The sequence below is a fragment of the Canis lupus genome, chromosome 4 (genome assembly GCF_003254725.2).
Source record: "Canis lupus dingo isolate Sandy chromosome 4, ASM325472v2, whole genome shotgun sequence".
NCBI classification, from domain to species: Eukaryota; Metazoa; Chordata; class Mammalia; order Carnivora; family Canidae; genus Canis; species Canis lupus.
The window spans coordinates 22,858,978-22,886,170 of NC_064246.1; the positions used below are offsets into that span (position 1 = coordinate 22,858,978).

At 56.3% G+C, this 27,193-nt stretch overlaps 3 protein-coding genes across 7 annotated transcripts in view; 2 read left to right on the forward strand and 1 right to left on the reverse strand.

Moving 5' to 3' along the window:
* Positions 1-6,851, forward strand: part of LOC125752101 (cadherin-23-like) — a 285,602-nt gene extending 278,751 nt beyond the window's left edge. The window contains exons 30-33 of the mRNA XM_035715256.2: positions 2,929-3,064; positions 4,523-4,911; positions 6,009-6,110; positions 6,385-6,851. Coding sequence (XP_035571149.2) covers positions 2,929-3,064; positions 4,523-4,911; positions 6,009-6,110; positions 6,385-6,651 — 894 coding nt within the window. The 3' untranslated portion in view covers positions 6,652-6,851. The remainder of the gene's footprint in view (positions 1-2,928; positions 3,065-4,522; positions 4,912-6,008; positions 6,111-6,384) is intronic.
* A 2,888-nt stretch (positions 6,852-9,739) lies between these two features.
* LOC112651178 (cadherin-23) overlaps positions 9,740-27,193 on the forward strand; it is a 77,228-nt gene continuing 59,774 nt past the window's right edge. The window contains exons 1-4 of one of the 4 annotated variants that reach the window (XM_049109033.1): positions 9,740-10,199; positions 11,405-11,533; positions 12,422-12,550; positions 13,308-13,535. In XM_049109033.1, the coding sequence (XP_048964990.1) occupies positions 9,924-10,199; positions 11,405-11,533; positions 12,422-12,550; positions 13,308-13,535 (762 nt within the window). In that variant the 5' untranslated portion in view covers positions 9,740-9,923. The remainder of the gene's footprint in view (positions 10,200-11,404; positions 11,534-12,421; positions 12,551-13,307; positions 13,536-27,193) is intronic. The other 3 variants (XM_035715258.2, XM_035715253.2, XM_035715254.2) reach the window with 3 other exon arrangements.
* Positions 15,204-27,193, reverse strand: part of VSIR (V-set immunoregulatory receptor) — a 31,464-nt gene continuing 19,474 nt past the window's right edge. For both annotated transcript variants that reach the window (XM_025434139.3, XM_025434136.3), the window contains exons 5-7: positions 24,744-24,771; positions 23,246-23,442; positions 15,204-23,072 (exon numbers count right to left, since the gene is read on the reverse strand). In XM_025434139.3, coding sequence (XP_025289924.1) covers positions 23,035-23,072; positions 23,246-23,442; positions 24,744-24,771 — 263 coding nt within the window. In that variant the 3' untranslated portion in view covers positions 15,204-23,034. The remainder of the gene's footprint in view (positions 23,073-23,245; positions 23,443-24,743; positions 24,772-27,193) is intronic.

Genomic DNA, 27,193 nt, shown 5'->3' on the forward strand with positions numbered 1-27,193 from the left:
CAGGTCGCTCACTCCACTCTCTATGCTCTGCGGCCTCACATACAGGCCCTTCAGACCACACGGTCCACTGCCTAAAACCCTGAGCTATTTTAAGGTGGGAATTTAGGATCTGGCACCTAAGACAGGGGCATGATAGCCATTATAGGACACAGCCCCCACACCTCTGAGCCCCAAGAAACATGGGGACTTCCCTGGACACAGGGTGGGGACTCCAGCATTGCCCAGCAGTGGCAGAGGTGGCTTCTGGGGACCATCCACGTTTTCCAGTCCCTGCTTTAGAGACCAGGGACAGCGCAGACGAGGGCCCAGGAGCCTGGAGTGAAAGGCCCTCCCTCCTAGAGCCTGGGAGCCTCACATGCCCGCTGCACGTATGCACGCACGCTGCCCCGTCCCTGCTGGAGATGGGGCTGGTTCTCCGGGGAGCCCAGGAGCTCAGCAGCTGAGCCCTCCCGCTTAGAAGAACTTGGCAGACCTATGCGTTTCCTGTACATCTGTCTCTCAGGTTTGCAAACCACACAGCATTAGGCCTCTTGTCTCGGCTGCTAAAAACAAGGCTGAAACCAACCAGAGGATAGTGGTGAGGAGCCAGCCTCGTGGAGAACAGGCCACACCCAGGCTCCATGCCACCTCCCTCCTCTTTAGGTTTTTAATTTATTTATTCATGGGAGACACAGAGAGAGACAGGGATAGGGAGAAGCAGGCTCCCTGGTGGGGAGCCCGATGTGGGACTTGATCCCGGGACCCCAAGATCACACCCTGAGCCGAAGGCAGATGCTCAACCACTGAGCCACCCAGGTGTCCCTGCCTCCCTCCTCTTTATGGTCCTGGCAGACTGGCCCTGTTTGTGTCCCCACGGGCCTTGGGGTAAAGGCCAGTTGGACAGGCAGGCTCGGGAAGGGGAAGGCTCACAGTTTTGAAAGATGGATGGTGAGTTTCTGTTTACAGAAAGAGAGTTCCCGAAATCTGTCCATGCAAATTCCCCCCACACTCACCCCACCCAGGATCTTCCTAGCCAAGTTCTTGGTGAAACCAAACTGAGACGGTTCCGGCTTATGAACAGCTGTGCTCTGGGGTGGGCACTTTAGTTTGCATAGTGGGTTCTGCGTGTCTAGACGTGGAAATCTGATGACACAGCAGGACTGTAGGAACCCCAAGAGCTGGAAAGGATAGAAAAACCTTTACCCCCCACATGCCTCTCCTCCCCGTAACCGTTACCTCCCCTGCCCCCTGCTAAAGTTCTCCACAAATCAGGCCACCATTTCTGCTACAAAAGCCCCTTCACTTCCCCAGTGAATTCCCAGCTATGCCCAGAAGAGAAGCCAGGGCTGATCCCAAAGCCAGGGATCAATCAGAAACCCGATATTGGTGCCCTCGGATGGTGTGTGCTGCGGCCCCGCCGTGAGCGCTGGTGGGCACCTGTGAGATCTGTGTCGCACACTATTGCTCATGCCCCCTGCCCCTTCGATGCTCCTACTCTGCTGGCAAGTTTCTGCTGACCCTGGTTCTGTCAGGCTGGAGGGACGTTGACTCCTGTTCTGAGGCCAGCTCGCCCTCAACATAGAGCAGAGAGGAGTAGAGGTTGGTGGACTGAGAACCCCCTCTCTTTCCTGCCCCTTCAGTTCCTGTGAGACCTTGGGTAAGTCCCTCCCCATCCCTGAGCCTCAGTTCCCCCCTCCTCCCCATCTGGGAAAAGAGAGAGGGGCCCTGGGACTCCCTGTGTCTCCTCAAACACCAGCGCTCTGTGACACACTGCTCTCCCCTGCCACCCTGGTCCTTCTAGACTCAGACCTGATCCTGCCCATCCCTGGGCCAGACCCTCCTTGTGCTCCTGTATGTATGTGAGGGGCAGGGGCAGGTGGTGTAGCAAAAAAAAAAAAAAAAAAAAAAAAAAAAAAAAAAATTCTGTGACCCTGATCTCCAGCCATAAACGTCTCTCTCCATAAACATTTTTGGAACTGATTTTTTCTGTTACACAAGACGTGTGTGCTTTAAAGAGTAATTAGAAAGGACCGATAAGCAGTGATGGAAATTATGCATAATTCCACAATTCAGATAGAGCCACTTATTTGGCCAGGGTCCTCGGAAGCAAATCCTAGGGCAAGAATGGATATGAAGATGATAAGTAGGAAGTGTCCCCAGGAAAAGCTGGAAGGAGCGTGGAAACAGGGAAGGAAAGGCAGCAGGGTGGGGGGACACTTTGACTCAGCCCCACAGGGAGCTCTGGAGAAAATCACTCCAACTGCCCAATCAGGGCTGAGGAAGTCAGAGTGTTTTATACTCCACACCCACCAGTCACTGGGTAAGTGCTACCCCAGGGGACATAATTCCCAGGCACTTCTGGCTCTCTGGGTGTGCATGTTCCAGCAGCCTGGGTGGGGTGGGGTGAGTCCCCCACCGAGAGCCAGGGTTGCTGGCTGCTGGCAGTGAGAACACCCAGAGAAAGTGCCTAACAACCCAAAGGGGTCTGAGCACCAGCGTCCTCTGCTACAATCATAATTAACATCTTTCTGACTGTTCTCTCAGATGTATTCTGATATTCGAATGGGGTCACTTCAACCTTTTGAAGCACTTTTGCAAGGCCTGGCTGGTTTTGTCTTCCTAACAACCCTTGAAGTGGCACGGAGCATGAATTATCAGGCTGATATATTACTATTTCATAGCTGAGCAGCTTGATGGCCCAGAAGAGTCACTCATAAGTCACAGGTTCCCACCGGGTTAGTAGCAGAGCCAAGAGTAAGATAAAATGATGTTTGAGCACCTGCCCCATGCCCGGTACTGTGCAAGGTGGCGGGACATGGTGCCCAGCTAAGGGGAGCTCACCTGCTGGCCCAGGAGAGCAGTGACCACACATGCAGGCCCAGGCGGGCCAGCCCTGGACTTCTCTGGTCTCCATCCCACCTTGACCTTCCGCCCCCGGTCTGGCTGCAGGTGATAGTGTATGTGGAGGACGTCAACGACGAGGCCCCTGTGTTCACACAGCAGCAGTACAGCCGCCTGGGGCTTCGAGAGACTGCGGGCGTTGGCACATCAGTCATCGTGGTCCGAGCCACCGATCGAGACACTGGTGAGTTCGGCTGGGGAAACGAGGGAGTCCCGTTCCGTAGAGGGACCCTCCGCAGATGGTCCCTCCCACTCCTGCCTGTCATCCTTGGGATGCCGCAGGCTCCCCTGTTCAGCAGCTCCCAAGCTGGGGTGGGGGCTCCGGGGACCGTCCTGGTGGCATCCCCACCAGATGCCCAGGCCTAGAAGGAGTAGAGGGGGAGAGTTGTCCCAGTCTCTGGATGGAGAGACAAGAGGTCCCAAGCTCGGAAAGTCTAGGTTTTTCATTGGAGGACCTGGCATCTCCTGGCTAGCCTTTGGCCTTGTCACACAGCGGGCTGAGGCCTGCCCCGCGGTGGCTCCGTGTCCTGTGGGCCTGTGCTAGCTCAGGGCCTGACACATAGAGGCTTCCCACGGGGCAGTGTGCTGCAGTGCTCTGAAGGCAGCCCGGACCTCACCGAGGACCCGGAGCCCCCGAGATGGCCACGGTTGGCGGTACAAAACAAAGGAGAATGTGGCCAAGTCAGTCAGGGTGACCCTCTTCATGGGGCCCAGCTGTTTGAGCCTCTGCCCCAGGCCAGGGAGGAGCACTTTCCTAGGAGTCCACTGCCCCCCTGGACAGGCTCCCTGAGCTGCTCCCAGTTTCCCAGTGCCTCCCTCATGTCAGCCCCTCTCGGCATCCTCAGCCCCCGCTGGGGCACAGGATGGGGTGGCGGGGAAATCGGTCTGAAAACTCAGGTGGATTGCCGTCCCTTATTAAACGGCACATTGGTACAATTCACGTCACCTGTGTCACTGTTGCCCAGCGGTTCATGGCCTTTCCTGGGCCAGGAATCCTTTTGAGACATTAGTAAGAGCTACGTGTCCCTCCCTAGAAAAATCCACATCCATTCTGAGTTTTGCAAATGACTTCAAGGAAGTCTGGGATTCCCTGAGAGGTTTTATGGCCATTTCTCTGGAAGGCTGTGGACTGCAGCTAAGGAATCCCAGCTCGAGCTCCTGGTTGAAGAAGGTGGCGAGGCCAAGGGATTTGAGGAGGAGGAGTGAGGAAGATGGGGGAGGGTGTCCTTGGTGCTAGCACCCTTTGGCTGGAGGGACCAGATGGAGTCTTCTGAGGATGCTGCCCCTTGGCTAATACTCTACAAGAGATCCCTAATTTCCCCACTGCTGCTTGTCTAAATACCTAAGGCAGGGCAGGTGGGGGTGGTGGGGGGAGATACCTGAGCATGAATTTAGAGGCTCCAGAAGCAGAACCAAATCTCTCTGTATATCTCTCATGCCAAGGCCAAGCCGCAGAGGGGTCGTACGTGTTGGGCCTTGCTGTCCACATAGACCTCGGCCCCATCCTCGGCCACTGCTCTCGGGACAGCCCAAGCCACAGGCCCGCCAAGGCCCCTCACCTGGTCCCTCGGGGACAGTAGCAGGTGTGCCAGGGGCAGCCCCAGCCCCACCCGAGGCTGCACGCTCTCGCGTCTTCCTGCAGGGGACGGTGGCCTGGTGAGTTACCGCATCCTGTCCGGCGCGGAGGGCAAGTTTGAGATTGATGAGAGCACGGGGCTTATCATCACTGTGGATTATCTGGACTACGAGACCAAGACCAGCTACCTGATGAACGTGTCTGCCACCGACCAGGCACCGCCCTTCAACCGGGGCTTCTGCAGCGTCTACGTCACTCTGCTCAACGAGCTAGACGAGGCCGTGCAGTTCTCCAACGCCTCCTACGAGGCTGCCATCCTGGAGAACCTGGCGCTGGGCACCGAGATCGTGCGGGTCCAGGCCTACTCCATCGACAACCTCAATCAGATCACCTACCGCTTCGACGCCTACACCAGCGCCCAGGCCAAAGCCCTCTTCAAGATCGACTCCGTCACGGTGAGGGAGGCGAGGAGCGGGCACAGCAGGGGCTGTCCCTGAGAGGCAGGATGCTCCATCCTTTTATTTTATTTTTTTAAAGATTTTATTTATTTATTTATTCATGAGAGATGGGGGCGGGGGCAGAGACACAGGCAGAGGGAGAAGCAGGCTCCATGCAGGGAGCCCGATGTGGGACTCGATCCTGGGACTCCAGGATCACACCCTGGGCCGAAGGCAGACGCTCAACCGCTGAGCCACCCAGGCTGCCCTGCTCCATCCTTTTAAAGCTAACCAGCATTCAATGAGCTCCTTCTAGACGCACGGCACCCTCCCCTTTATCGTAGAGTATCCTTGAGATAAATATCCCAGGATAAATATCCCTCTCAATATTCAGGGGTAACATAAAGGTTCTACCTAGGAAACCCAGAAACCTTCTTGTTATTAGACAAGGAAAGCTGTGCAAGTCATCACGTTTCTCTTTGTACCTTGGCTGTTGAGACTCTCAGGTGTCAATTGCTTCGTCACAATACCTGGTCTTAGCCAAGTAGCCGCTGGTCTCTTACCTACCATCTGGATCTTTCTCTTCCATCTCTGCTTTCGTGGGTCTTTCATCAGACTCCCTTCTTTGAAGATAGGCAAGGTGTGAATCACCGCAGCGTGCAGGGCTTGTCCCGAGGAATGTTGGCATCACAGAGATGAACGAGACCCTTCCCAGCCCTCAATGAGTTCGTAGACTGGGAGGGGAAGTGGGAATAATCAGGGATGTACATCAGAGCACCACAGGGGAGGATGTGAAAAGAGCTCCGATACAGGTGTGAGGGAGCTCCCTGGGGCCCAAATGAGAGTGAGCTTACCTGGCTGGGGAAGCAGGCAGCCCACATGGAGGAGGTGGCATCCGAGTAAGATTTGAGAAAGAAGTAGGATTTGGGCCGACGGAGCTTTGCAGAGAGGTTCTGCTGGGTGGAGGGAGCACTGCGGAAGCGGGAAAGTAGGCGGAATGCTGGGGATCAGCGAGGAGTCTGCTGTGGCTGGAGCCCAGGACTCCTTGGGCATGGGGCGGCCTCCACCTGGTGGGTATGATGTTGTCATCGTCCCGTCTGGTCCCCTCCCCGCAGGGTGTGATCACAGTCAAGGGCCTGGTCGACCGGGAGAAAGGCGACTTCTACACCTTGACAGTGGTGGCAGATGATGGTGGCCCCAAGGTGGACTCCACCGTGGTGAGTAGGACCCCATGGCACAGCAAAACGTACATCTTCACCAGCCACCCCACACGCGGGCCAGGAGGTGGGTGAGGGTTTCGGCCACCCGGGCACAGCGCTGTGGCCGTCATGCCCCACCGTCCCAGGCAGCGTAGGCTAGCGATGAGAACACAGACGAGTGCAGCACCCCACTGCTGGGAGGGGGCTGGGAGAGCTGCTGACTGCTAACCATTTGTACCCTTGCCTTCTCTGCCTTCTCTCTCCCTCGGCCTCCTGCGGGTTCTGTCTACAGAAGGTGAGTGGCCTTGTGGACTGGGGCCCCCCCCGGACTGTTGGCTGTGGCCAGTGCTGGCCCAGTCCCTGCCTGGCACTGCACTTTCCTGCCTCCCCTGGAGACGGGCCCGTGGACAGGCCTGCAGCAGGTTCCTGCCCAGACCCTTCACAACCACTCCAGTCCAGTCTCGGGCATATTCCCCACACCCAGTTCTGCCCTTCCTGCCAGTACCAGGGGGCGTCTGGGGTTTGGTGGGGAGTGGGGAGGGTAGTGGTTAGATGCTAGCAAGCAGTAGGTAAAACACACAATGGAAGGAACACTGAGGCTTTGTCCCAGCTCTGCTGTGTGACACAAGCAAGTCGCTCAACCTCTCTGTGATTCTCTTTCTTGGGTCTAAAATGAGGCTCATGCCAGCAGCCCTGAAGCTGGCAGGAGATGACAGATAAGAAGCCCTCTGTAAAAAAAAAAAAAAAAAAAAAAAAGAAGCCCTCTGTAAACTAGGCCCCAAGGAGCATATGAGGGGAGTGGCATCTGTAAAGGGGAACCTCACCCTCTCTTGGGGGCTGGGGGAAGGGGCGTGTTATGTCACTGTATACGTGGGGTGGGGCACATAGTGCCGGGGCCCGGGGTGTGCGGGGCAAGGGCAGCCATGGGAACGGGGTGAGTCACTGCCCTCAAGGACTCTAGGGCAGGGACACTACGTGCTCGGAGCATTTTGAGGAGGATGACCACTGAGATCAGAGGTGTCCGGCAGGGTTCCTAGGAAGGTGGGCGAGGCAGGCAGGGGACCTCAGTCTGGGGGCTGAAATGGGGGTGGTCCCCAGAGGAGGGGTTACCAGGAGGGCATCCTGCAGTGATAATGAGAACATGACCAATGGATTGGGCTTGGACATCCTGCTCATCATCACGTGGGGCGTCCAGCTCATCGGCAGCCGTGGTTACAGCCACATGTCCACTCCCCACTGAGTCCCCATCACTGTTAGTCTAGAGGCTCAGACACCAACCCACTGTCCAGGCTAAGAGGCACATGCAGCTGCTTGGAGTCCTCTGCCCCACTACTCCCTGGAGGTGCTTAGTTCCAGTGGCCCTGGCTGTGGCTTGGCTGCACTCCAAAACCCATCCACATGGGGCCAGCCTGGAGGTAGTGGGGCCAAGAGCAGCCCCCTCCATGCCTAGTGCTCTCAGGGGCAGCGGTGAGCAGAACCCTCAGTGGTGGACACTAGGCAGGTACGCCGTGTGCCGCAGCTCCCAGCTCAGGCCCCTGGCCACCCCATCTGGAGATGCTGAGGCTCGGATTAAATGGGGCCCTCTCACCAGGCCTCAGCAGACTCCTCTGTAAAATGGGCCCAGTTGCAGCTCACCCCTCATTTTTATGAGGAGTCTGGGAGCTGAGGCCAGGTGAAGCCTGCTAGGCAGCCAGGGTGCTGCCCACCGAGGCCGCTGGAACCCTTCTGTAGCTCAGCAAGCCCCCTTCCTCTGCCCGGGCACACACTCCTGCACAGGCCCTGTGTCTCCACGGTCACTTTACCCTCTTCCAGGAAGCAGGACCTACAGCCTTTTGCTCTGCCCTGGCTTCCTCCCGGGCCCCAGGGCCCACTGCCCCAGATACACCCGCCCTGTTGGCCCCAAGCACTGGTGGAGGTGCGGAGGCAGGCGGAGGGGCCTTTTAAAGGTGGTAACATTTCCTCTGTAAGGCCGGAACCCCCAAACCACAGCTCACCTACACCTGACTCCGCCCCGACCCCCGCAGCCCCCGTAGGCCCTGGAATGGATGGGGAGGCAGCAGGAAGGGGCAGACGGGGGTGGGCTCTTACATAACACCTTCAGGCCTTTGGAGGCAGAGGAAGCAGATTTGGACAGGGAGGCCCTGGCTGGGAACACAGACCCAGATCTAACTCTATAGACCTTTGCACCTGCCCTCCGTTCTCACCCACTGAGGCTGACTCTCTGCCACTGGGAGCACCTCACAAACATCACAGTGGTAATCCCAGAGGAAGCACCTACTGTGTGCCAGGCTCTGGGCTCAGGGTACGATAGGAAACCAAAATCAGACATAGCTTCTGCCTTCACAAACCTAAGACACAGTGCAGAAGGGACTAAATTATCACACCGGTAAATGTATGCTACAGGAGAGAGGCTACAATAAGAGGTCAAGGAATTCAAGCAGGGCTTCCCTGAGGAAGTGGCTCAGGCTGAGATCCACAGAAAGCATAGACTTTTACCCAGCCAAGAAGGAAAAGTGTAAAGGCGGGGGGGGGGGGGAGGGAATAGCATATGCAAAGGCCCTGTGGTGGAAGGAAGCTCAGGAAGCCTGAACAAGGCCTTGAGCGGAGCAAGAGAGTTTGGGGGAATCAGAGCACGGAGGCCTCCGAATAGCGTGCTGGGCATCTTTATGCCTGTTTCACGGATGAGCAGGCTGGGCTCTGGGACTTCATAGAACTCCCTGACCAAAATCATGATGGATGGGCAGAAGCCTTAGTGCGTGGGATCATGCCAGGCAGGAAGCAGGACGAGGACCTCCTCATACCGCCCTTAACTTTTTGTTTGCTCATTCATTCCCCCCAAAGCATCCTGGCATTCTGTGTGTTTTTGTTCCTACTTTCAGCTGAGGAATTAGAAAATCAGAGGGGTTGAATAATTTTTTCCAAGATCACACAGCTGATTAATAAGTGGTGGGGTTGGTCCTGCCACCAGACCTGGGCTTGTTGCCACGTGGTTCTGACAGCTGCCTAAGGATACGGGGGCATGGCTAGGATGGAGAAGGAGGAAGGCCCGATCGGCAGGGAGGGTGCAGTGGGTCTCCTCTGTGGCAGCGAGGTTCTGCAGCCTCTCTGTGGGGCCTCTGTACACTGGAGACAGGCAGGCCAGCCTGGGAGCCCCGTACCCCAGGCCCAGGGAAGGAGAGGATGAGGTTCGCCTTGGTGCGGGGCAGTGGGGGCAAGCCAGGCCAGGGATTCCTAAAACCTAAGCCCCTCTCACCCCCTCCAAACCTTCCATCAGTGAGCCTAAGGGGCTCATGGTCGTCTGTGGTCTAGAAGCTACAGACACAAAACAAAATGCTCTTTGTATACAGCTTGCATGTTGCCATCTGAAAGTTGGAAATTCCTCTCTTCTCCCCACTGGGACCACCAGGCCACCTCATGATCCCCCACCTCGTTCTGAAGCCCCGTGTCCTTCCCTTTAATCCAGGTGTACAAATGAAATGGCCTTTGGGCAATGTCTGACCGTCAGATGTGTTTTGGCCAGCTGGCACATAAGTTTTTCCTTTAATTTTAATTAATCACATAATTCCTCATAAAAATCTGGATTCCTGGTTCCTCTTGAAAAACAGGAAACTCTACCAATGCCAAGCTGACATTCCTCATGGATTTTTTTTTTCCTGAGTAGCTTCTGTCCCCTGTAGCCAAGGCCCCATGCCTTCCTGTCTCAGCCGCACCACTTCTGAGCCGCGCCCCCCACCCCTGGACCCCTTTCCCGGCCTCAGCGTCTGAGCATGTGCAACCCTCCCCATCACACTGCTAGGAAAGATATGCTCAAGACCTCTGCATAAAGTCCAAATGATAATCAACCTTCTGGAATTATCAGAGCTCCAGGCCCCAAGTGGGCCCACGGTGGGAGCCTGCTGTTTGGAGCCAGGAAGGGGAAGGAGGCGGGAGGTCTCTCTGGCTGCTTTCACCCCCCAGGTCTACATCACGGTGCTGGACGAGAATGACAACAGTCCCCGGTTTGACTTTACCTCTGACTCGGCGGTCAGCGTGCCTGAGGACTGCCCCGTGGGCCAGCGAGTGGCCACCGTCAAGGCCCGGGACCCCGACGCCGGCAGCAATGGGCAGGTGGGCACCTAGTGAGAGAGCTGGCTCCTCCCATAGCCTCTCAGCTAGAGGAGGGGTGTTCAGGTTCCCCCCAGGCCCAGCACCACTGCCCTGTCTTCACCCTCATCCCCAAAGAAAAGGAAGCAGCACTGTGCGGGCTGTTGGCTCTCCCTGGGTCAAGTGAACATGAAACCCGAAGGTGGGTCACAGCTCAGCCCCCCATAGCAAGCTGAAAGCAGAGGGGGTTCATCCTTCCTGGTGACTCCTTTGTCACCTTAGCCACAAACCCCTTAGCATCTAGGTCCCGTGTGCCAACCAGGTCTCAGGTCTCAGAGAGGACATGCTCCTCCTCCTTCCTGCTTTGGGGTCCTGTCCCACAACAGGAAGTGGTCATTCCACATGCACGCTCCCCAGGTTTGGACACCCCAGAGTGCAAGGAGGAGGGGTGATAGAGCATATCCGTCTTCCTGCTGCTTTAATCTGTCCTGTGAATTAGGCAGTATGTTTGAGGAGGTTTCCACCGTTTAAAAATGGCTTGCTCAAGGCGCCTGGGTGGCTGAGGAGGTTAAGCAGGTGACTCTTAAATTCAGCTCAGGTCAGGATCTCAGGGTCATGAGATTGAACCCCACATTGGGCTCTGTGCTCAGTGAGGAGTCAGCTTAAGATTGTCTCTCCCTCTGCCCCCCCCCCGAAAAATGGCTTGTACACCTTTGGGGGACTGACTTTGGGGTCAGAAGCACAGGTATTCAAGCCTTCATTCTCTTGGGTATTTGCAACCCATGTGACCTTGGCCAGTTCCATATTTCTGAGCCTCCTGTCTGCAAACTGAAGACAGCATCTCCCTCTGAGCGTTGTCGTGAGGGCCAAATGGAACCCATGTCACACTAGGGCTTGCGCCTGCTTCTGGCAGAGCCTCCAGAACTCTTAGTACTTCCGCACCTCTGTCCTGGGAAACATCTGTGCAGCGGGACTCACACCCACTCTTCTGGCCTCTGGGCCAGCATGCTGGCATCTCTTTACCCGGGAACCTGCCACAGGTCCTGTGCTGCCTCAGTGGGCCTGCCACACACATTTTGAAGGACAGAACCACATTTGCATAAAATGTTCTCTTTTCAAATGCCCTTACTGAGCAGAGGGCCCGGGAGGGCAGAGGTGGGGCCCTTGGCTTAACCCGGTGGCCTGTCCTCCCCACTTTCTTGCCCCTAACCCTCCCTCCTCCCTGACAGGTGGTCTTCTCCCTGGCCTCTGGCAACATCGCTGGGGCCTTTGACATCGTCACCACCAATGACTCCATTGGCGAAGTGTTTGTGGCCAGGCCTTTGGACAGAGAAGAACTAGACCACTACATCCTCAAGGTGGGAACTCCCCGCCCACCCGCCCACCCGCTGCCCTCAGCCTCTGTTGACCATCCAGAAGAGCTCGGCACACCCTGGCAGTCGTCTTCCTGTATCACTGGTCCTCAGTGGACCCAGAGCAGGAAGCAGCAGAAGTGTCCGTCCCTGTCATAAGAGCTGGGAGAGAGAGCCCAGCAGAGCTAGTAGAGCCCTGACTCTTCCACAAATAATATGACTTTGGGCAAGTTGTTTGCCCTCTCTGCACCTTGGTTTCCCTTCCTGTGCAATGGGAGTTGCAGGTGAGAAACAAGCACAGGTGTGAGGAGTCACAGAGGCCATCATTATTGCTGAATTGCTATGGCCGGCATGTGTCCTAAGGACCCTGGGGACCCCAGGGCCACATTTCTGCAGGGGTCTGAGCCTGGAGAGCACTTTCTGCTGCCTTGCAGGCATCCAGGAAGCATCCAGTCTCCTAGGGACAGGCTCAGGGTATGGGGAGAGCTCCAGCTCATTGCTGAAGAGATTATGGAAGGCTCTCTCTATGTGCCAGGGCTCAGATAGGAGTGCTCAGGGGTATCTGAAGCTAGAGGCAGGAGCCCAGGGTCAAGTAATGGCCATGATCAGGGGCTGGCACAGCCCAGAACACAGATCAGGAAGTAAAGACCCGGCACACCAGACTCTGATTCCAAATACTGGCCCCAAGTCAGACAACAATTGGGCAAGGATCGTTTGCAGCATGGGGCAAAAGATAAAATTCTGGGGAGAGCCCAGGGCTGGCAGGCCACCCAGGGGTAGGGATGGACCAGCGAGTCTCTCTGCCTCCCCACTGGGCAGACTGCCCTTTTGGACCCCGTATTCCTGATCCTTCCCCTCCTTGTAGCCCTGAATCCCATCATCTCCTTTCTCCAGGTTGTAGCTTCTGACCGTGGCACCCCTCCACGGAAGAAGGACCACATCCTGCAGGTGACCATCCTGGATGTCAACGACAACCCTCCAGTGATCGAGAGCCCTTTTGGGTACAATGTCAGCGTGAACGAGGTGAGGGCAGCGCTCGCGTCCCTATAGCTGGACAGGGGACGTGAGTGACCCTGAAGCACCTGTTTAAATGTCTGTCTGGCCCACGAGGGCCTCACATCCGGCAGGTGGGGTGTGGCCCACTCATTAACAATGCCAGCCGGAGTGCCAGCTCCTGGAATGCAGTATCTTTTTGTGGGAGGCATAAAGAGGAGGCAAGAGGAGAGAGAAAGAAGGAAGCAACCTGTCTCTACTGCCACTGATAGGGAACTGGGATTTATCCCCGGGAGAGCTGCTTTTAAACAAAACAACGGGTTTACTATTCATTCTTAGACTAAGCCACTGAGGGAAATTTCTGCCTAGCATCACTGGGTATCATGCCAGTGATAGCACCATAAAAGCAAGGTGGTATAGGGCTTTAAAGGCCTGGTCTCAGGCCAGGCTCCCATGATTCAGACCTAGGCTGTGCTACTGAGAGGCCGTGTGACCTGCATACATCCTTTCCCTGTATCTCCATCTTCTTGTCTGTGAGTGGAGATGACATCATACCAAACTCATGGGGTTACAGAGAAGAGTCGGTGAATTCATGCAGCCCCACGTGTAGTGGGCGCCCACAGAATGTTCACGACTAGCATCTGTATCCTCCTCATCTGTGCTCCACAGAAAACAGAGCAAAGCTTTCTAACGGCCCAGTTGAAGCCCTTGGGCTCCCAGGAGCAGGTGCTAACCTTGCCCCCCGGGGTTTGAATCCAGAATGACCTCTTTCCTGCTCTCCCCGCAGAACGTGGGTGGAGGGACTGCTGTGGTCCAGGTGAGAGCCACCGACCATGACATTGGGATCAACAGCATCCTGTCCTATTATATCACTGCGGGCAATGAGGACATGACGTTCCGCATGGACCGGATCAGTGGGGAGATTGTCACGCGGCCCGCCCCGCCCGACCGTGAGCGCCAGAGCTTCTACCACCTGGGGGTTACCGTGGAGGACGAAGGCACCCCGACCCTGTCGGTGAGTAATGTTGGGGGCTGGCTGCAGGGAGGGCAGGGTGCTTGAAGGGCAGCTCTGACCTCTGTGCACGGGCGAACGAGGTGGATGGGAGTGGGATGCCCGCCGTGGGTGAATCCTTGGCAATTCCTTTATTGTGCCTTTAGAAGGTCAGCCTATGAGTGTTTATGGAGGACCCGCGTGTGCAGAACTGGTGTGCTGGTTCTCCTGCCTCTGCAGCCACTCAGAGCCTCTGTTCAGCCCTCTCTGCCCAAACAGGGCAGCTCTGTGGGATGGTACCGATTGAGCCTATACCTTAGGGCCTGGCCATCCCCCACCCCACTTGTCACGCTGTATTAACCCATACTCTGTGCCAGATAAGAAAAGGTACTCTGTCACGTTGCTATGACGCGCTGTCACAGTATGTCCAGCTTGGATGGGAGGAATGTTCTTGGTCCAGTCTGGTGCTTGCTCAGAAAAAGCCCCCTGCCCAAGGCAACATGCAAGGTTTGCGAGGTTGGAGAAGGAGGCAGGACCCGTGGGACCGGATGGCAAGACAGTCTGGGGGTGATGGGCCGGGGTGCGAGCCGTTTGCACATTGAGGGGGGGAGATTTGGAGTCGGGAGCCCTGTGAGCTGGTTGCGCCATCGCCGGCAAGTCAGAACCTCTCAGAATGTCGGTCTTGTCATCTGTAAAGGTGTCTGGGGATTTGAATTAGCTCATGTCTGCGGAAGTGCTTGGTAAGCCCTGAGGAGGAGGATTGTATCAGCTCTGAATGGCCGCGGTAATGCTGCATCGAAACCCAAACCAAATGGGAAGACGGAACACAACCATTGATTTAGGGCCAGCTTTGCAAACTGTCAATTTAGGCCTGGTTTAACTGGGAGCTCACCTGTGTTGGGGGGGCAGCTATGTGGCGTTGGAAGGCTCGGCTTTTGGGGGCGGGTCGCCTATCTCTTCCCTTCCAGAAGGCTAGCTCATGCTTGTTCACATGGAGCTAGAAAGGGTCCAGGACAGACAGTGAAAGCACACAAGGTCTCTTGAGCCCAGGCTTGGAACTGTACCGAGGTTACTTCTAGCACATTCTGTTGGCTAAAGCAAGTCACAAACACTCACCTTTTGAAGGAACAAGTTGCAAATGAGCTAAAAAGAGTGTGGATACACGGATACAGTGTAAAGGATTGGGGACATTTTTGTACTGTCTTTCCTAGGAACCTGATCTTCAATGAGGCCTCAGTCCCATCCCTCTGCCTCCTACAGATGACTGTTAGACCCCTCCCCTTTGGCAGCAGCCGTGTAGACTGTGAGGTCAGAGCAGGCCTGTTTATCTGGCGTGTCTCTGGGGAGGATGGTGGAATTTGACCAATCCCAGGAAACCACATTCTGAGATGCCCAGGATATGGGACTGGCTCTGGGCACACCCTGGGCATCATTAGTTCCATAGCTGCCAGCGTCCCCACTGGTCACTTCAGCCATTCCCATCCAGTGAGCTAAACAGAGGCACATTTACAGGACACATGCAACTACCTGAGGGGGGAACAGGTAGGGGTATCATTACTGTGTGACATGGAAAGAGTCCATTTTGACAACCCCTCCCTAATTGCACCTGGCTTTGGGGCAAGTCATCATCCTGGTCATTGCTCCAATAGCATTTAGAGACATGTTTGGCTATAAGTGACAGAAACTCTAGAGTTATAAATAAATCAGAATGCATTTTATTCACATAACAAAAATTCTGGAGAGAATTACAAATGTTGATTTTGTGCTCGGTGACGTCAGAGCTAATGCCTCCTGACCTTCCCCCATGGTTGCAAGATGGCCACTATGGCACCAGCCATCATGTCAGCATTCAAGACAGGAAATGAGGGATCCCTGGGTGGCGCAGCGGTTTGGCGCCTGCCTTTGGCCCAGGGCGCGATCCTGGAGACCCGAGATCGAATCCCACATCGGGCTCCCGGTGCATGGAGCCTGCTTCTCCCTCTGCCTGTGTCTCTGCCTCTCTCTCTCTCTCTCTCTCTCTCTCTGTGACTATCATAAATAAATAAAATTAAAAAAAAAAAAAGAGAAAAGACAGGAAATGACAAGAAGACAGCGCTATGCAAGCCACTCCAGCCCCTTCATCAAGAAAGCAAAAGTTTTTCAGAACTACTCTCCAGAGTTCTGCTTATGCCAATGGCCCAAAGTGGTTCATATGGGCGCCCTCGCTACAGAGGAGATTGGAAAAAATGACAGGATTGTCAGGACTGGCTTATAATGTGGGAGCCAGATAGATCATTGCTTCAGACAAAAACAGAGCTCGTTAGTGAGGGAAGGGTAGAGAATGAATTGGGGGTGGGAAGCTGAGAGCATGTGCCGTGCGGCTGCTCCTCATCCTGCCCTAAACCAGTGCACACACCAATCTCACCCAAACCCCACAGAGTTTCCTTGGGAGGCAGTCAGTGAGACCCATGATATCCCGAGACCCTGCATTTTGGAGGCAACATCTGGCTTCCTTTTGGTCCCCAGAAGAAAAGACAATCAGGGAACTGTGAATCACCCCAGCCACACTTAACCACCACGAATGGGTGGGCCACTACCCAAGCAGTTTCTGTGGAACTTGAGACCAGTCCCTGTGGCCAGAAGGTGTTCCCATATGCTGACACCCCACCCCCCCAGAGACCCAGCCTAGCCCGGTTGAGACCCATGAGCACTGCCTCCTCACCCATGGGTCCCTGACATCCTGGCCCCGCCTCGAAGCACGTCTCAGGCTTTCCAGCTCCCTGGCAAGACTATGAAGAGTTGGGTGGTGAGAGGTATGATCTCCCTTTCTCTACCGTCCACGTTCTGGTCATCACCAGCTCCGGCCCCAGAAAGGAAAGCACCTTCCAGATGACTAACATCAGGCATGGGGTCCCTGGGGCCATGACCGAGAAAACATGTGTCCGGCTTCTGGGCTGTAACACCGTGCGTGATGCAGACAAACAGCACCAGGTACCAGCCAGGGAAAGGTTTACAGGAGACATTTTTTATGTCCTTTGAACTTTCTTTCCTCCTCCTTCAGGTTGAGAAAAGAGCTCTGGTATTTGACTTGTGTAAGGGACACCCCACAGGGAAGAATGGCAGTGGCCACGGGAGTGTAGTTGAGAAGTGAGCACTAGAGCTTCTCTGTCTGTTCATTCGTTTATTCATTCATTCATTCATTCATTCAATCAGGCAGCCAGCCAATGTTCCCCAGATGTCCCTGTGTGCTGGGCACCAGGGACACAAGGAGGAACCACTGCTGGTTCCTGCCACAATAAAGTGCAAATGAGTAAGGGAGGCAGTGAGGCTCTCTGTACATTGAGGAGCACTAACAAGGGATTGGAGAAGGCTTCTTAGGGGTTAGAGGAGGTGACACCTGGGCTTCTTGTCATGTGGTCATAGTTAGCACAACAAAGGATATCCTGGACCCGGAGAGCTGCCTGAACAAAGGCCTAAGAGCAAGCAATGAACAGGCATGGCTTTGGGGAGCCACAGGTAGTTCAGGCCCAGGGGCAGCATTCAGAGCCGAGAGCATGGCTCGCTATCTACGTATCCTCCTGGGGACATTGTCTCTGGGGCCTGCCCTAAGAGCTGATCACACTATCTTCTCAAGTGTCCCCTCTGCTCCCTCTCGGCACAGGACAGGCTGCAAGTGGCAAGCCAGGGCACCGGGAGCCAGTGCCCCACCATGATTGGCATTTGCCTCCAAGGAGCACTGGACCCTTGAAGATTTGCTTTGCTTCTGTGGTCAGACTGTCCCCTCTAGACAGTGAACCCCTGGGGTCAAGCACAAAACCGAGGACCAGCCAGAGGTGACCAGAGGAGGTCCCTACCCTGCTATTGGGCAGATTTCACCGGATGGATATTCAAGGGTAGGGTTGTTTCAAGCCCTCTTGCATCAGTCAGAGCCATGAGCAGCATCAGAACAACCAACCTGTCCCAAGGTTTTAGGAAAGGTCACCATGGTTTTATGGGTGGATGCCACCCCACACATATCTGTCCAGGGATGCCCAGCAGACCCGCACACTGTCCTCCTGTTTCCAACTGCAATTATCTGCCTGGTTCAAGCCAGCCCTCACTGGCCCAGGACTAACCTTACAAGGGCAAGTAAGAGTCACTCCTTTCTTCTTTCCTTCATTCATTTAACACCAAATACATGCCAGACCTGTGCTGCAGGCCGGGAAGTCAGACACAAGTTGGGTACAGTCCTGCCCTCAAGGGGCCTAAAATCTAGGGGGCAGGTGGACAGGTAACAGGAAGTCACCACTCTGGGATGTAATAAAGTGCCAGGAACTTGGAGTCAGGAACCAAGGAAGGTTTTCTGGAGAAGACATAATTTGCCTCTGTGACTTACACGGTGAAGCCCTCTTACCTGGGGGAGCCTGCTATTCAGCGACCAAGAGAAATCTTGTATCTGAGCCCTCTTATCTCTTCATTTCTCCCTGGGCCCCACACCCCAATTTCCTGAGAACTGTGCATTCCTGTCCCCACCCAGCTCTGAGCCCTGTGTCACCCAGAGCTAGGAACAGCTGTGCAGCAAGGGGCATCCGGGCCAGCCCAGGCCCGCCACACAATGGTGTGCCAGCCAGCCAGGGGAAATCACTGCACGGCCTCAGCTCTCTGGATAGCTCCAGGACACAGGCAAAGGAGGCCAGGCTTGGGGGAGGGCTCTAAGTGGCCGGCAGGGAGGCCCCTGCAAGAGGAAGGGCCGGGCCCTAGGGAGGAAGGACGGAAGGCAATAGCACCGGGGAGGTCAGGAGCTGCCTCCAGCCACAGAGGCACCTTGGCAGGAGAATGGAGAGAGGGAGGGCCTGACGGGGGCCTCCCTGCCGCACGAATCACAGCCAGCAGGTTAGATGATCCCAGCCAACCAGCTCTGGCTTCTCAGGCTGGGGGGTCGGGAAGGGGGGACCTACAGAAGTCACCTGTCCAGGCAGAAGGTCAGAAGTTGCCCCCTGCCTGCTTGTTGGTACAAGAATTTCCAGCAGTAGCCCAGTGAAAGTCTGAGCTGAGGACATTGCTCTTGGCAGCTGACCTCTGATCTTCAGGGCCAAGAGCTCTTCTGTTTATTAAACTTGGACCCCACTGTTGTTGATGAAGTTTCCCCTGGCTCGAGCTCAGGAAACCCCGCCTCGCCCCTTCCCTGCGCCGCACACCAAGTAAGCATGCCTTCTCTGCCCCACAGTGACATCCAGATCCTTCCCTTACCCCATGTCTTGAGGGAGGTTCCGCAGCCGCTCACATGCAGTGCAGGTCTCCTCCCAGAGACCCTGGTCAGCTGAGAGCTCCTCCCTTCCCCTCTCCCACAGTGAGCAAGTGGGGAGGGGATGGTGCATGGGCCCCCAGGCCCACCAGGAGTCCTGTAGTTTCAGGGTTGCCAGGCAGAAAGGGGAGTGGCCAAAACCTGCAGAAGGAAGGTGAGCCACGGGCCTGCAGGCACAGGTTCACCCCCCAGGGCCCTGGCATGTACCGTAGACAGGTCCAAGTCCTGGCCTATGATGCCATTCGTTCAGTGAAGAGGAAGGAGCACAGGCCTGAGAAGCAGAACACCTAGGCTTTAGTCCCAGGTCCACCTTCACTTATTGTGACAAGACACAAGTCTTTTGGAGTCTCATCTTCCTGTGCATTAAATGGATACAATAAAGCCTCTGGTAGGGGAGGGGGAATCAAAAAAAAAAAAAAAGGCAATAACACATGTGTAAATGTTTTTGGAAAACACAGTATCGTAACAGAAAAGGCAAAGAGATAGCACACCAGCTGCCACTTCTCCAACATGTGCCCGGGGCGCATTGCGCGCTCAAGTCAGCATTTTCTCAGTAAGCTATATCGATATTTCAGAATCCCTCCCAACATATATTTGAGGAAGTCTTGCCACTGGATCAGAATTGCAAGATGAAATGAAACCTCCGCGCCCCCCCGCCTCCCGCCGGCCCAAACGAGCTCAGGGCTCTTGGGGAGATCCCACTAATCACAGGCAGAGCTGCTAAGCACTAGAGCTGGTGGAGGGTCAGAGGGGGGCCCTGGGAGTGTCCAGAGAACAGGACCCTGGCATCCTGGTTCAACCCGTCACCCCGCAGCTATGCTTCAGTTGTCAGCTGTGCAACTAGGTCTGAAGGACAGGCTGCTACTGGAGCCGCAGACCTTTTTGCACTCAGAGTAGGTAGGGAGGCCGCACCCGTACAGGAAAGAGGGGTGATGCTGCCAAACAGGCACGGTGAGTGCCCAGTGGAAGGGCTACATGGCCGGTGTCCACTGTGGGCTGGGACTCATGTGGAGCTGGGCTGTCTACTTCTCGAGAGGCCTCTGCACCTGGTGTCCTGGCTGGCAGTCCCAGCCCCTTTCTGCCCATTGCTGTGTAATCACAGACCAGCCTGGGCACTCCAGCTGACCCCCAGGAAGGCCCCTTCCAGCAGGCAGCGCCCCAGCTGTGGTGGAGAGTGACTGGACCTCTACAGGTTGTCTTCCCGAGGCCCTCACCCTAGAGTACTCCCTGGAAAAGGTGGTGCGTTGGACCCCCTGCCCCTGGCAAACATTCCTACATACCAACCCCAGCACCCCTTGGCCCAGACCTCCCAGCCTGACCCAACAGCAGCATCCCCAGTGGCTTCCATGGCATGTTTTCAGGGAGTGACGATTCCATTCCCTTAACCTCTCCCTTGGCCGTCATTTTTTTTTTTTTTTTAAGAAAAAGATTTATTTATTTATTCATGAGAGACACAAAGAGAGAGAGGCAGAGACACAGGCAGAGGGAGAAGCAGGCTCCATGCAGGGAGCCCAACGTGGGACTCGATCACAGATCCCAGAATCACGACCTGAGCCAAAGGCAGCCGCCCAACCGCTGAGCCATCCAGGCGTCCCATCTCTTGGCTGTCTTTATAAAATGCAGACTTCAGAAGGTTACAGGAACGATGGCCCTGATGGTCCCTGAGGGACCTGATATATCTCTTAATGATTAGTGCCTGAAAGCACAGATTTCCTTCTGAGGGCCTCAGTGGGTGCTGTGATCTGTGAGCCTCCCAGCCCCAGCAGAAGCAGGCACAGTGATCCCCCTCCCCTGCTCTACTCTGGGCACCCAGCCCATGGGCACTGAGCTAGGGCCCACAGGGACCAGCCCCCAGGGTGGTCAGGCATCTCCTGAGGCACCGCCACCCCCAGGCAAGCAGGGGCATGGGCAGGGGGGAGGCCACTCAGCCTCCTGCCCTCCTCGCTAGCAGCAGGGAGGATGCCTTAAGGCTTCTAGCGGTGGAGCATGTGGTCATGGATGCAGATGGAGCCTGGAGCTCAGCGTAAATTTCAGTGAAAACAGGAAACCACGAAGCTGAAATGTGTTCACTTTTAAGAGTCCAAAGAAGAAGAGCTCAAGGCCATGCAGGAGGAAGCTGGGGAGGAAGTGTGGTAGCTTTTTGCTCTGGGCCCTCCTCCCTCCCTCCACACAGCCTCAGCCAGGCTTGGGGTCTGCAGCCAAATTCTTAGAAATTCTATAGGCCTCAGCCTCGAGGTCAGGAGCTGAGGGCTGGGCCAGGCCTCCTGTGAGGGCAGGAGCACTCTTCCTGAGCTGGGGGATGGAGAGTCTGGTCTGCAGTCTCCTCCTTCAATCTTAGGGGTGACCCAGCTCAGCCTTGGGCAAGGGTCCACCACACTCATCCCTGCCATGGGCCCCCAAGGGCTATTGAGGAGCAGCACCCTCTTTCTGTGGCAGCCAGCACTGAGTGTCCCTGGCAGCAGGTGAAATAGGAGAGGTACTCCCCAGGGATATAGCGGGAGCCAGGATTTTGGTGTACTGGAGGCTTCCGGGCAGCCTCAAGGCCCAGGCCCATCCATACCTTGAGGCCCCCAGGCATAGCAGGCCACCCACACTGGCCCATGCCCTTGGGCCTGACAGGGGCTTTTGGAAGCAATGCCATGCATCCAGGGGGATTTGCCTGGTTCTAGCTGCAGGCCTGGGGGCTCTCACTGCTGCTGGAGAGCCTAGAGCTGCTTTCTTCAGTCCCCAGCTCCTGTCTCCCCGACCACCAGGCAATCCAGCAGGTTCTCCCTGCCTGCTGGGCCCTTATGCGGGCCTGAAGTCCTGACTCTGGGCACCCGGGCCCAGCTCAGCAGAGCCCCGGTAGGCTGCTGGCAGATGAACGCCCTCCTCAGTGCAGTGCCTGGGCCCCTACCCCACTCAAACTCACCCCTTCCCTTCTTGGGCCCCCATCTCTGCACCCCAGGGTATGCAGAGGCCCCCCACCTCTCTCCCTGTTTTAAAACCCTTTAATCAGAATTCCACAAAGGATCCTCTCCCATAAAAACACATCCCGGACATGCCCTGAAGCAGGAGATGTAGCAGAGGGCCCAGAGCAGAGTGCCACAGACCCTTCCCTGTCCATGCTCACCTGACAGGGTCACTCTGCTGGTGAGGTGAAGACTCAGCACAGATTAAATCAAATGGAAGACCAAAGTTGGAGTGGGGGGGGGGGGTGGCAGAGGGGAGGGTTGGGAGCTGGAGGGGGAGAGGTGCTCCTTGGACCTCAGGCCCTCCTGGAAGCAGAGCAGGGATTAAAACCCAGCATCTACAGTCTATTCACAGGGTTTGCACTTGTTGCCCGTGGAGATTTTAATGGCACCCCCTCTTTCCCCTGGAGGGTCACAGTTGAGACAATACAGTATGTGGTCACCCTCTGTACTGAGCATGCTGTCCGGTGGAAAGGGATGGGCGGGAGGCGGGGCCTCTCCACTCATCTTCCCAGCAGGCTCCACCTGCCCTCCCTTACCCCCCTCTGCAATGGAGAGTGCAACCTCTGGCCTGGCCCCCATTGCCCAAGATGCCAGTTGGCCCACAGTGGCCACTGTGCCTTGGTGTGCACTTCCTGTTTCAGGGACCCAGGCCAGTGAACTCTGAGGACCAGAGGACAGGCAGCAGGAGCCCAGATTTGCTCAACCTGTTAGCCACTTGCTAGTAGCAGACAGCTCGCCAAGACTCCCATGGCCCCAGGGCAGGCAGCCCAGCCCCGGAGCCCCAGGGTTACAAAGAAAGAGTCCGACAGATGAACAGCCTCAGGCGAGATCGGGGAGCTGGCTTTTTCCACATCTCGTCCTGTGTCTCAAGCCTGGGAGGATGGCACTGGGTGAATGTGGGGGTGGGGGCGTCTGTCCGGTGCCCTCTTGTCCCACCTGTGCTGTCAGGTCACAAAGCTCATGTCCCAGGGAGAGAAGCTGCCATGGGCTAGAAACTCTTGAGCTTCTAGGATGTAGGCCATTTGGCATTTGTAGCTGGTGAAGTTTGGGTCTCTGGGGTGGGATCTCAGCACTCCACCACCCTTGAGACGGGGACTGAGAGAGCCAACACCTTCTCCTTTCTGCCCTGTAGCACTCAGAGGAGTTGAGGGTCTGGCCATCAGAGATATCTCAAAGTCTGGGCTCAGAGCAAGAAGGGAGGAAACCAAGGCTGGGACCAAGGCTAAGAGGACCCCTCAGAGGGCCAGCTCTGCCTCAGATGCACCTGCCCCGGGCCCAGCCACAATTGCCACTGGCCCCAGCTGGTCTAGATGGCCTCAGAGTTTGGGGAGTCAGGCACAGGGTCTGCAAAAGAAAGGAGAAGTAGAATGAAACGGGGGCTTCTCTCTCTTTCACCCCCTACACCCACCTGGGAGGTTATAAGGCCACAGAAAGAGTGAGGCTGGTGCCCTGAAGGCCATGGGGAGGTCATGACCTTGCAGGCTCTAGCACCCCGAGGGTTGCTGGGAAGCACTCACCGAGGGTTGGAAAGAAGACATCCCCAGGGCCTGGTGGAGACAGAGGAGTGGAGGGCTCAGAGAGCAGGTGCCGCCCAGACTCGGACGGCTGCCGCTGAGCCATGTAGGACAGTGGAGGCCTGGCTTTGGCGTCCGGCATGCCGTGGGGGGACGGAGAGATCTCAAAGCCAGGGTTTTCGATTCCTTGCGTGTTGTTGCTAGAAAAGCAGAACTGGCTCGGTCAATGGTACTGCCTGGGTTGGGGCCTTCGCCCTCCTGCCGGTCCCACTTCTCTGCTTCCTTCTCCTCCTATGCCTTCACACCCCAGGCCCCAGCACCCCCTTCCCGGGAGGATCTGGAGTCAGAGAGAGAAGGCCAAGGCCGGCACTGTCCCATCTCCCCTGAGCTGAGGGCATCCGACCCCAGCTCCACCCGATCATTTGGCCATCTGCCCTGGACGCAGGCAGGAAGCCTGGGGTCAGAGACATGTTGAAGACACCAGACTTAAGGATCTGCAACAGGCTCCTCTTTGGTCCGTAAAATTGATGGCATTAGGTTCGAATGTCCCCACAGCTTGTAGTAAGCTGGAGGAAGGAGTTCTCTCCCTCTTCCTGCTTGGGTGCGGGACAACCTCTAAAAAGACACCACACACATAGGCCTGCACCGCCTGCCGTCAACTCTGAGATACCGGCAGGATCACTAGCAGGACTTCCCTTGACCTGGAAAATCATCCCTTTTGGACACCTAGGAAAGGTCCCGGGGCCAAGTTCCTGGGTGTGGCTCATTCCTAAAGACACCCTCAATGCTGGGCTCCACGTTAGCTTCCTGCCCAGAGCACCCTGCCACACTCCCCTGGCCGCTCTATGCCCAGCCCGCAGCCCTGCTCAGAGCAGCCTCTGCCACCAACCTCTGCCCTTGTGGCCTGATGGCTTTCTCCTTGGAGTGCCCTGCAGAGAGGGACCACAGCTCCAGGTGTGCTGTCCTCCTTGGCATGTTTCACTGTCCTGCCCCTGACCCCACACCCCCAGGCCAGCAGACACTGAGGCCTGAAGGTAGGTGCCTGGCTCATCTGAGCAGCAACGGAGCTCAGCCCACTGGGTGAGGAGTGGCAGGGAGAGCAGCCAACTCGCACAGATGTGTAGGCCTCGGTGGCAGATGGCAGACAGCACAGATGGCTGGGCTTGGTGGCTGTATAGGGACCCTCCTGCAGAGCCCTCCTTCCTGACAGCTGACCCCGGGCACAGAGGACCTGGGAGGCCATGCCCGTGTGCTGAGCCCTGTCACAGTACAGGTTATCAGTGGAGGGAGAGGGAGAAAGGATCCTGGGGAAGAGGAGTCAGTCCAAGGCTAGAAGTCAGCCCCCACTTCTGCATTAACCCCAGCTACGGTCTGAGTGTAGACGCTGCCCTGCAGAGCCACAGGCCCAGGGACAGGCAAGCAGAGAGCGCGCCTGCCAAGCTTGGAGTTGGGGCCGGGGCAGCTGCGGGAAATTTTCTCAGGAAGATTCCACGGGCCTTACCTGTCCATCCGCACCAGTTCCTGGGCACCTGGGGACATACAGACAGAGAAGCTAGTCACCAAGAAGAAGAGGCTTCCCTAGACGACGCCCCCTCCCGTCCCCTGGCAGATGCCCTTCGGGGACGGGAGCAAGCCCAGGCTGGGCCACGCTCAGCCCCTTCTGTTGGCCCGGGAGGCCCCTAGGGCAGCGTTCATCCTGCGGGCAAGGCCTCGGCGAGCCCGGTGCTTTAACCAGTGGTAACAAACTCGGGCTGCATTTCACAAATATAAAAGACAGTGTTCATCACCAGGACGCCAAGGGCAACCAGTGCTTTCTCCTGTGGCTTGACTGGGTGCTGTGAGACCGTCCAGATTGAAGTATCAACCGAAAGCCTGACTCCTGAAATTGGTCTTTCCTGTTTGGACATTTGCCACCCTCTGGTCTGTCGCCATGAGTTCCTGAGTGGGAGGGCTTGCAAGGTCAGTTCCTAACTGGAGGGTTCCTGGTCCTCTCTGGCCTGTCCTCCACGTCGCCTAGAGGGTGGCTTTAGCAGTGGCACCTCTTAGAGGAACCTTAGGGGCCCAAGACCCCGTTACTTTTCAGCCATTCTGCCACTTTCTGCTGCTCCCCCAAGCTGCTACCAGCCTGCCCCATTCTTGGGATTCCCCACCCCCAAACTGGCCACCAGCCAGATGCAGTGGCCCCAACTTCCCTCTTCCTTGTAGCTCCCCGTATGCGTCTCATTTGCAAGAGCTTTACCAGATCGCTGTGGGGAGCCATGGTGGGAGGGGCACACACAGAACACACATGGGAAGTTGCACAAAGGTTCCTAAAATCTCTGCTCTCAGAAGGAACCACTGTTTCGGGGGTGGCTCTGCGCATCAGGCTTCGTGCAGGTGCCCAGCGTTCCCCGCGCTCGTCCTCTCCACTCCTTGATGGGGGGATTGCTCGCCCCACTTTAGAGCCAGGGAACCCAACCTCTGACTAAAACTGGATTGGTTTCCACACCCATCAGCCTCTGCAGCAAGCTGCCTGCCTCGGTGCCCCCAACCCTTCCTCTCTTCCTCCCTGAGTGTGGCTCACCTCTGAGCATGCTCTCAGAGCCAGCGCCCTGCCTACCCACAACGGACACACACTCCCTGGCCCCTTCCCCCCTGACCTGCCATCCTGCTGGGGCGCTTAGCCTCTGCCCTGCAGCCTGACTCCCGGCATTTCCCAGTGACTTCTGTTTCCATAATTCCAGCAGCAGCACTTTTCTTGTGAGGCTAGATGAAGAAATGTCCCAAATCTCCGCTCCCTCTCCATTTCGCACCTGGTTTCTCTCCTGGCATCTCTTGGGTCTAAGACTCTGATCCTACAACTCAATTTTTTTTTTTTTTGGAGTGGGTGGGCAGACTGGCCTCAAAAATACTTGTATTAGAAGATAAATTATTGGCATCTTTTTGTTACTGAATATATTGAATTTGGGGATAAGGAGCTGCAAGCAGCTGCACATCACATAATCAGGGTCCATTTAGAGTTTCAGAGGACATGTGCTGCCCTGGTCACGGCACAGCCCTAGCGGGCCCACTGGACCACCTGCCCCCTTCTCAGCCCAGTTCTTCAGCCTCCAGTTCATCTGTCCTTTCCTGGGTCTTCCTCAGTTGGAAGCCCTCTAGGACTGATCCACCTCAGTCCCAGCGCCTGGAGTGGGAAATCCTAGGGGCTGACCCCAGGCTCCCCATGTCCTCAGGAAGCCCCCACGGTGTTTAGGCCTGCCCCCTGTCTCATTGACCTTCCTCTAGCCTGGGGCACAGGCACAGCCTTAGACTAACCTCTGGGGACCCCATGCAACAGGCTTTGGGGCAAGAAAAGCAAGAGCAATGGCCACCCCACGCCGATCCTCTGCCCTGAATTTGTTTTCCCATCCCTGTTCTCCGATGGAGGCAGTATAGTGGTCTGAAGTGAGGGGCACAGAAAGCACCTCTTTACTGGGAGCTGAGTGTGTCTCCCTTCTCGTCCCTTCCTCACCTCCATGAAAATACTACACAGATGAGCATGAGCTCATGGCAGCTCCATGGTGATTACTCTCCCTGCCTGAGCCCCTGGGTTCCTCTTTCTGCTCTGAGCCCTTGACCTGCCCCCCACTCCCCCGCCAGCCTCAGGTATCTCTGGAGGTAGGCTATACCGGGTTTCATGAAAGGAGTGTGGATGGCCTGAGAGTAAAGGAAAGGGGATCACAGCCCCAAGTGAGCCACTGTGGGGGCTCCAGGTTGGGCTCCCAGGAATGAGGGGTGTCCAGGTGTTACGGTCTAGCCAAAGGACATCAGGTGTGAGCCAGAAGCCACCTGGTGACAGAGCAGCCCTCTCTCAGCTACCTTATGCAGCTGGCCAGGGAGGAAGAGGCAGGGGAGGTGACGCAAGGGCCAGAGTCAAGGACTCCCCACCCTCTTGCACTTAGAGGTCCCTGGGACTAGCCCAGGCTCATGGGT